At 22.0% G+C, this 10,027-nt stretch overlaps 2 protein-coding genes across 2 annotated transcripts in view; both read left to right on the top strand.

The window, feature by feature from the left end:
- Nucleotides 1-2,353: 2,353 nt before the first annotated feature.
- Nucleotides 2,354-3,557, top strand: Phum_PHUM390640 (uncharacterized protein; the record flags this gene model as incomplete). Its single annotated transcript, XM_002428512.1, has 2 exons — nucleotides 2,354-2,807; nucleotides 3,526-3,557. The coding sequence occupies 2 exons, from the start codon at nucleotides 2,354-2,356 to the stop codon at nucleotides 3,555-3,557; spliced, it is 486 nt and encodes a 161-aa protein (XP_002428557.1).
- A 1,840-nt stretch (nucleotides 3,558-5,397) lies between these two features.
- Nucleotides 5,398-10,027, top strand: part of Phum_PHUM390530 (NMDA-type glutamate receptor subunit 1, variant, putative) — a gene marked incomplete at both ends in the record, with an annotated part of 4,989 nt that continues 359 nt past the window's right edge. Inside the window, 9 exons of the mRNA XM_002428511.1 lie at nucleotides 5,398-5,737; nucleotides 6,490-6,668; nucleotides 7,331-7,518; nucleotides 8,155-8,381; nucleotides 8,474-8,660; nucleotides 8,736-8,874; nucleotides 8,953-9,182; nucleotides 9,630-9,774; nucleotides 9,889-9,996. Of these exons, the coding sequence (XP_002428556.1) occupies nucleotides 5,398-5,737; nucleotides 6,490-6,668; nucleotides 7,331-7,518; nucleotides 8,155-8,381; nucleotides 8,474-8,660; nucleotides 8,736-8,874; nucleotides 8,953-9,182; nucleotides 9,630-9,774; nucleotides 9,889-9,996 (1,743 nt within the window). The remainder of the gene's footprint in view (nucleotides 5,738-6,489; nucleotides 6,669-7,330; nucleotides 7,519-8,154; nucleotides 8,382-8,473; nucleotides 8,661-8,735; nucleotides 8,875-8,952; nucleotides 9,183-9,629; nucleotides 9,775-9,888; nucleotides 9,997-10,027) is intronic.

Below are 10,027 nucleotides of genomic sequence, written 5' to 3'. Positions count from 1 at the left end.
AATTTCAGAATATTTTAAAAGTGTCCATCTTTTCATTTTCACATTCAAAAACAAACAAATTGTAAAATCCAAATTATTTAAGAATTTTTTCTCTGCACAAGTTTAAATGAAAACTACTCAGCAATAAATAAAAAATAATTTTCATCAAAGAAAAATATTTTACAACACAAAAATATAAAATTTAAAACAATTTAATATACAATTTTATTTTATAACTGTAAAAAATTGAATATCAACCAATATTAAACAAAAGATTACTATTTAAAAAAATATTTTTTTTTATTATAAGCATAAAATAAACGATATAAAAACAAAATAAAATTTGTCGGTTTAAAATTTGACTATAAAAACAATTCAATTTACTTATATTAAAAGATAAGCATGCTTATAAAATAAGATAAAAACAAAAAACTTTTTTTTTCTTTTTTCTTTAGTAATTAAAATTGAATTTTAAAATTGAGGCGTTTTAATAAAAATAACATAAGGTTTTAAAAACGAATTTTAAAGATTAATTTCACTCGATAAATTTTTATATGAGTGTAAAAAACGTATTAAGCATATATATATTTAAATTTCATTTTATAAAATTAAATTGAAAATTTTAAAATTTTTTTACATAATTAAAATTTTATTTTGTTTAAATAATAAATAGAAAATTTTTTTTATTTTAAAACATTTGAAAATTCTTTTTAAGAATTTAAAAAAGACAACAACAACAACAAAATAAATAATATGATGATAATTTATTTATAACAACACACAACAAAAAAAATTTGGATGAGAGATGAATAAAATATGATTTATTATTTAAAATAATCTGGGTCAAAAAAAAATCTCATAAAGATCATCAGCATCCCCATTAGTACCACTACCACTACTACTACACTACTCATTTTTTTAATATTAAATAAAAACAAATTTGAAAAAAAAAAAAAAATTTTTTAATTTTTACATTAAATATTGATTTATTATTAACAAAAATTAATTATTTAATATTATTTAATACAATAATAATAATTTATTTAAATATAATTAAATATAAATATATATATATATATATATATATATATATTATTCACAAACAAAAAAAAGTTTGATTTGGGGGGGAACGGGGGGGTGGGGGGCGTAAACTGAATTCGGTTTCTTATCATGGAAGTGAATTTTTTTTTTAATATTATAAAGCGCAAACTCCTTTTTATTGTGCGGCGTTGGTTTAGTAGGAATCCAACCTTTTTCTAAAAAACATTCTAAAAAATTTTTTTTTTTGTCGCGTTTTTTAATTTTTTTTTTATTTTGGAATCGTTGAACGGTTAAAAAACGTTTTTCTTTATTTATTTATTTTAAATTAATTATTTAAATAAAATTATAATGTGATGTGAAATAAATTAATTAAATATGCATTGAATTAATTTGGAATGGTTGATGCATTAATTTTAGGTAAAAAAATTTTATTTTATTTTTTTTAAGGGTAAATTTTTTAAGGGAGGAGTTAATTTATTTGTACTTGAAAAAAAAGAAAAAAAATCTTTGTATTGTTTCCACCCCTCCCTCCCTCCCCTGTCTCTCTTTTTTTTCTTTCTTTTGAATATACAATAATTTTTTTTTCTTTCTCTCTTCAAAATTGTTTATAAATAAACAATTTAAAAAATTTTCCAAATCAAAAAATTTTTTTATTTATTTATTGATATGTAAACTTTATGATTAATTAAATTATTTATTTATTTTTATTAAATTGTTTGACACATATATGAAAAAAATAAAATAAAATAAAATAATATTTTATTAGTATTTAATGTCTATTTTCATTATTTCTAAACCTTTTTTTTATTATTAATTTTAAAATTTTATTATTATTATTTATTATATAACTACAAGTCGCCGGCATATACATAAGTTTTGATATTAAAAATTTTTTTTTTTTTAATTTATCTTATTAAAATTTTATTAAAATGCAACAGAAAGAAAAGTTTCAACAAATCAGAAAACTTTTCCTCTTTTGTTATTTTTTATTTAGTATTGAAAATTTCTCGATTTTCGATTTACAAGATTTGTACGCCCCCCTCCCCTCCCCTCCCCGGGGAGAAAACCACTAATAATTATACCGTTAATAATTTTTTAATAAAACTTATAAAATAAACTTACCAATGTGACCCTTTTGCGTTGTTATTGATGTATCTAAAAAATAATAATAAAATATTAATTAATTTTTTTTTTTAATTTTTTTATTTTCAGGGTCGGAAACTAATGTTTTAAATTAGTTTTCAAGAAACAGCAAAAAGAAAAAAATATGAAAAAAAAAATTGCGGACATAATTTATTACATATTAATAATTTTATCATTGACAAATACAATTATGAGTAGTAGTAGTAGTTCATGGACGAATAGAAAATTTAACGTTAGTAGAGTTGGAGGTGTTAAAATAGGTACATTCGATAGATCATATAAAACAAATTACACATCGGGAAGAGGTGGTGGTATGGGTACGGGTGGTACGGGTGGTGTTAAAATAGGAAATGTAAAACCTATTATCACATCGGGAAAGGAAATTTTACCAGATATTGGTCCTAACAATAGGAAATCAAATTCGGATGGGAATGCAGTTTATCAAAGGAACAAACAAGAGGTTATACTATTTAAATTGAGATTGCTTTTGCCTTATAAAAGTTTCGGATTTAGAGAATATAATAAAGCTACAAGTTCCGCATTGAATATATTAAAAAGGGGAACGACGAGAAAATTGGATTTTTTCAAAAGATACGACATTGAAACACAAATCGAAACGTTAACAATGACGCCGAGTCCAATAAGTGAGTACTAATACTTTTACATATAAAATTTTCCTTTTACAATATTATTATTATTATTAAATCGACGAGAGTGAATATTTATTTATTTAAAAACAATTTCAATAATTAAATTTTATATATATACAATAAATAAAGTTTCGATAGAAAAAAGATTAATAAGAGATTAATAAATTATTCGAATATATATATAAAAGCATTTTAATTAAAAGTTTTGCTAGTCCGATTCATTATTATTATCATTATTATTATTATTATTATTATTATTATTATCATCACGAATACATTTTCCAAAAAAATTTTCCTTACATTTTCCGATTTTAAAATCAAATAATAATAATAATAATAAGTGATTTCGTCGTTGTTTGAAAAAAAAAATTTTTCCAATTTTTCATTTACGTTTTCCCAACCCTTCCCCATTTTTTTTTTTGATTCCTTAATAATTTTCGTTTGTTTTTCGTACTCAAATTAATTATTAATTGAATTTAATACGGATTTAAATTTACCTTCCGACCCCCCCACCCCCACTCCCTCCCTCCCCCGAGTACGTTTTTTCTCTTTTGTCAAAAAAAAAAAATGTTTGATTAGTAAGCACCACCCATCCGTGAGTGAGAGAGAGAGAGAAAATCTCCTCTCACGGTATTTAGTTAGTGTTAACAGTAAAAAAAAAAAAAAGGAAAAAAAAGGAAAAAAGGAAAATAGTTATGCATATTTTCCATAGTTGGTCCAAAAGGAAAGAATGCCAGGGAATAAAATTGTCATGGCAACATCCTGATGAGAGCATGCGTCTGTTTTGTCCAGAAAAAAAAAAAAAAAAGAAAATCTGTTATCATCATTGGGAAAACAGTAGAGGGCGACTCCCTTTGCGTTTGTTATCATTATTATTACTATTTTACACACACACACACACACACAATACATTAAATTTTAGTTATTTATTTATTTATTTATTTGTTGTTATTTTTATTTCGTGAATGTGAAAAAATGTGAAAATTTTGTGTTTTCATCGTCGCGTTTTTAATTATTATTATTATTTTTGTATTAAAATCTGATAATTTACAAGTGATAACGTATACATTCCGACGAGAGATTTATTTTTAACAAATAAATAAATAAATAAATTTTATTTTACAATAATAATAATAATAATAATAATAATAATAATAATAATAATAATAAATTGTTTAAGTGATACGAATTAATTTTTTTTTTCGATTTTATTTAAATTATTAATAATAATAATAATTTGATTTTGATAATAGAAAAACGAAAGTCGAAAGGTGTTTAAATATGGTTTATTTAATAATTTAACGACTAAAAGTTATTAATAATTAATTTTTTTTTTAAATTCAATTCAATTAAAATTAATAATTATATATACACAAATATTTTTTTGTTTAAATAATTTAAAAACAATCAGCTGAAATTTTTCATTAGTTTATATTTAAAAAAATAATAACGGAAAAGTTTTTAATAAAAATATTTCAAATTAATAATAATTTTATAAGGGAAACTATTTATTATTATTATTATTATTATTATTATTATTATTATTATTATTATTATTATTATTATTATTAAATTTAACAGAAAAAAACAAAAAAAAAAAATTATAATTAAATTGAAATTGAAATTTACAAAAAAAAATTAATTATTTCTATCATTATTATTAATTTATGAAAAAATTGAAAAAAAAAAAATTGAAAAAAAATTACGTCAATTTATAATCGTTAAAAAAAAAAAATTTAAATTTTTACATAACACCGTGTAAAACCATATAATATTAATAATAATAATAATAATAATAATAATAATAATAATAATAATAATAGTGATAAATCTTGTTCGGAAAAATAATAAAGAAAATTTTTTTTTTTATTAATTTTTCACATCATTTGTGTCAGTCGTTAAAAAAGGTTTTTGTTCGTTTTTTTTTCTTTTTTTTCATTTTCTTTCAATTTATATTAATCGATTTGGGTGTAGTTTTACCAAATCAATTTATTATTATTATTATTATTATTATTATTAATATTTAAACAATAATTTTAATAAAAAAAAAATATTTAATTCTCTTCCCCGTCCCTCCCGTCCCCCCTATCCCTTCTCGGTTAGAGATTGACATTGATTAATCAAATAAAATTTCACGATATTATTATTATTATTTAGTAATATAAAAACGGTGAAAATGATAAATTTGGAAAATACATAAATAAAACTTAAATTTCAAATAATAGTGATTAAAATTTTAAATAAAATGTTATTTATTTATAAAAAACGCGCCAAAGTTATAATAATAATAAAAACAAAAAAACATGTGAAGTTGATGTGAAAATTAATAACAATATTAATAATAATAATTAATTAATTAATTAATTAATAAAACGTTTATTTATTAAATACATAATTTAAAAAAATGTTTAGTGAATATTTAGTCGCGATTTATTTAACGTTATTTATTTTATTTAATTTACATACGAATGCATTATTTTTTAATAATAACGATAAAAAAAAATTATTTAATTTGAATTATTCGGGAGTACAAACAACAGGAAAACACGATCGTGATGATAATAATAATAATAATATTAAAAAAATGAATTTATTCGAATTTAAAAATAAAACAATTTCCGGTCACGAGGATTTGTTAAGTGACAAAAGAGTAACGAGATATTTAAAATCACCCACGAATCACGACTACGATAAAAATATTATTAATAATAATAATAATAATAATAATAATAATAATACGTTAACGATAGCAATTATTTTACCACATACGAATTTCGGAGTGCGAGAATATAAAAGAGTTACAAATTCAGCAATTAATAATCTTCATCGGGGTAGAGGTCAAAGGTTTCAATTTTTAAAAAAATATAAATTCGGATCTGAACAAGTTAAAAGTACAATGATGACGTTAACTCCGAGTCCTACAGGTAATCGCCATATTTTTTTTTTTTTATTTTTTTATCCCACTATTATTATTATTATTATTAAATAAAAAATAAAAATTTGAAACTCGAGGCATAAAAAAAAAAAGGGGAAAAAAAATCAATAAATATGTAGAAAATGATAGGTTTTAAATTAACATCAATTGATAAAATAAAAATAAAATTTTTTTTATGTGCTAAGAATTGTTGTTGTTGTTGTTGTTTGTTGTCGTTTGTTGTTGTTGTCTCAAGTTTCTTTATTATATAAAGTTAATAAATTTTTTTTTAACGGTTTTTTTTTTCCTCGAAAAAATTAATGATAATTATTATATAATAACTTAAAAGAATTTTACCAATTTAAAATTAAACAAGAGAGTGAGAGAGAGAGAGAGAGAGAGAGGGGGGGGGAGGGAGGGGAACCCTTAAAATAATAAAAAAAAGGTAAAGGGGGAAAAAAAATGATGATGATGATAATAATAATGAATAGATAATTATTCAATAGATTAACACAAAAGATTTTTTTTTTTTTTTAAAAAATTTAACTGGAGGGAAAATAAAATTATTCGGGAAAGCGTAAAATAATAATAATAATAATAATAATAATAATGTTAATAATATGGTAAATATTTTCGATTCGGTTGAGGCTAATAACAAAAAAAAATAATTTTTATGAATTAATAATTAATAATTTACATTAAGGTGGAATAAATTTTCTTTTTACATATAATTAAACGAAAAATTTTTTTTTATTTTTACAGCCATATTAAATTCGTTGTGTCAAGAATTTTTAACCGTTAACGTGTCCGCCATTTTGTATTTAATGAATTATGAAAAATATGGAAGGAGCACAGCATCAGCACAATATTTTTTACAATTAGCCGGTTATTTAGGTATTCCTGTAATTGCATGGAATGCTGATAATTCGGGTTTAGAAAGAGTAAGTTTACCTATGTATACATAAATAAATAAAAATTAATTAATTAATTAATTAAAAGTTAAAACTAATTAAAACACAAAAAAAATACTTGAAAGATTTTTTTCAAGTCGTGGTGGTAGAATTTTTCAACAACAAAAAAAAATTTTTTTCTTTATATATATTTTCGAGCTTTGAAAAATTAATAAAATTATTCAAAGTAAAAATCAATCAATAAATAATAATAATAATAATAATAAAAGTTTTAGTTTAAAATCTTTATAATAATTTAATAATAATTAAATTTTCAATATATATATATATATATAGAAAATTGATTGACGTTTTATTTTAATAAAATATAAAATTGTATCGAAATTATTATTATTATTATTATTATTATTATTATTCTCATAAATTTTTTTAATAAATATATAAATAACAAATGTAAATAAATAAACGAAACGGTTGAAAATTATCGGTTTTCTTAAATTAATTCATCAAATAAAGTAAATATAAATTTTATCCCTTTTCTTAAATGACACCGGAAATAGTTCTTTTTTTTTTTTTCATTAAAACTGGAAATTTCCGTTCGTTTTTCTTTTTTTTTTTTTTAACTTAAAATAATATTATTCCCGGTGGAAAATAACAATAGAAATAAATTGCATTTATTTTATAAAAAATAGAGAGCTTCACAATCGAATCTTCAATTACAATTGGCACCATCATTAGAACATCAAACGGCGGCCATGTTGAGTATTTTGGAAAGATATAAATGGCATCAATTTTCCATAGTCACAAGTCAAATAGCCGGACATGATGATTTTGTACAAGCTGTAAGAGAAAGCGTTACAAATATGCAAGATCGTTTTAAGTAAGTCAATTATTATTATTATTATTAATAATATATTTTTAAGCTATTGAAAAAATAGTTGAAATCTTTTTCATAGAGTAAAAGTCACGAATATAATTCGAAATTTTTTATTTTTTCTTTAAAAACATTTTTTCTAAAACCGATATTCGATATCTTTATGTGTCAAATCACATCAACTTATGGATTTTTTTTTTTTTATTTACAAAATAATAAAAATTTTTATATTTAAAAAAATAATTTTGTCTAAGATTAAATTATAATACGTTAAAAATTGATTTTCTTTTGTGCATGTGTGTGTGTGGGTGCGTGTGTGCGTGTATAATTAAAAACTACACAAAGGAAAATTCTATTTGAAAATTTAATTTTTTGTCTATACAAAAACGAATTTTAATAATTTATTTTTTACTTCAAGCTGTTTCAAAAATTTTCTTTTTTTTTTTTTTATGTCATATAAAAATATTCATTCTTGAAAAAGTTATGATAATTTTAAGAGGGATGAAAAAAAAAAAAGAAAATTTGAATAAAACAAAAAGTTCAACGGTTTTTTATGAATTTTTAAAATTAATTATAAAGAAAATCAATTTAAAATCAGAGGCTCAAAAAAAAAAAAAAAAAAGTTTTTTCTTTTTATTCAAGATTTACAATATTGAATTCCGTTTTGGTAACCAAACCTCAAGATCTTCAAGAATTAGTAAATAGCGAATCAAGGGTCATGCTTTTATATTCAACAAGAGAAGAAGCAACTCATATATTATCACAAGCTAAAGATTATAAAATAACAGGTGAAAATTATGTTTGGGTAGTTACACAATCGGTCATTGGTGACGTACAAGCTCCAGGAGAATTTCCTGTGGGAATGTTAGGTTAGGATTTATATTAAATATTTAAATATAAAAACCCTATTTATTTTTTTATGAAAAAATTATTTTCAACTTTTTTTTTTTTTTTTTACAAGGTGTTCATTTTGATACATCAAGTCAGAGTTTGGTGAATGAAATTACGACAGCCATAAAAGTTTATGCTTATGGAGTTGAAGATTTTGTTAATGATCCAAGAAATATTGATAAGTCACTCAATACACAATTATCTTGTGGAAAACAAATTGGTGATGGCAGATGGAAAATCGGTGATAGATTTTTCAGGTTGTTAATCTGTATAACCTTTAATTGATTGTTTAAATTAAAAACGTTTTAAAAATTTTAACATTTTACATACAGGTACCTGCGAAACGTTAGCGTGGAAGGAGAACATGGTAAACCAAATATTGAATTTACAGCAGACGGTTTGTTAAAATCAGCAGAACTTAAAATAATGAACTTGAGACCTGGTACAAGTAAACAATTAGTTTGGGAAGAGGTAAGAGGTTTTATTAAAGTTTTAAAGAAACTTTTAATAAAAACTAATTCAGTTATAATTTTAATGATTTTTTGTTAGATTGGAGTGTGGAAATCATGGCAAAAACAAGGATTAGATATAAAAGATATTGTATGGCCTGGTAACAGTCATACACCTCCTCAAGGCGTACCAGAAAAATTTCACATGAAAATTACTTTTTTAGAAGAACCTCCTTATATAAATTTAGCTCCACCTGATCCCGTGACAGGAAAATGTTCCATGAATCGTGGAGTCCTTTGCAGAATTGCTAAAGATGTTGAATTATTAGAGTAAGTTTTAATTTATTTTAAATTATACAAAGTTATTAATATGTAATAGGGGAGGGAGGGAGGGAGGGGAAAAGGTTTTTGGTAAGGATGTTAAAATGTACCTTTTTGTGTTCACCAGGCCTTGTATCACATTTAAAACTAATTTTGATGACCACTAAAGAATTAATTATAATTAGTTATTAAAAAGTAAAAATAATCAAAGAAAATATATATGTTGTTTTATTCATGAAAAATTTATGAATTAAATTATTTGATGTGTGTGTGAATTACATATGTAAATTTGTTAAATTTACATACGTATTATATACAAAAGGAAGTAATAATAATAATAATAATAATAATGTTAATAAGAGAAAACAAACGAAAAAAAAGGTGTATAAAAAAGTTTTTCAATATACCACAAAACAAGTTTGCCTATAAATTAATGTTTTTTAATCAAATTTCCAGAGAAGTTTCAGATTCTCCTAGAAATGGAAGTTTTTATCAGTGTTGTAGCGGTTTTTGTATTGATCTTCTTGAAAAATTTGCTGAAGAATTGGGATTTACATATGAGCTTGTGAGAGTGGAAGATGGAAAATGGGGGACTTTGGAGGTAAAACTTTATTAAAGTTAACACATTAATTAAATTGAAGTTTTATTGACTTTAATTTAAATTAAGAGCAATTAGTTAAAACTATCCCTTTTTTTTTTTTCTTTTGTTTAACAGAATGGAAAATGGAATGGTTTAATAGCAGATTTAGTTAATAGAAAAACGGATATGGTTATGACATCTTTAATGATTAATTCTGAAAGAGAAGCCGTCGTGGATTTTACCGTTCCTTTTCTAGAAACTGGCATTGCTATAA

This window comes from Pediculus humanus, genomic scaffold (assembly GCF_000006295.1).
Source record: "Pediculus humanus corporis 1103172107869 genomic scaffold, whole genome shotgun sequence".
Lineage (NCBI taxonomy): Eukaryota > Metazoa > Arthropoda > Insecta > Psocodea > Pediculidae > Pediculus > Pediculus humanus.
The sequence above is the reverse complement of the archived record's forward strand: the minus strand, read 5'-3'. Positions and strand labels throughout refer to the sequence as shown.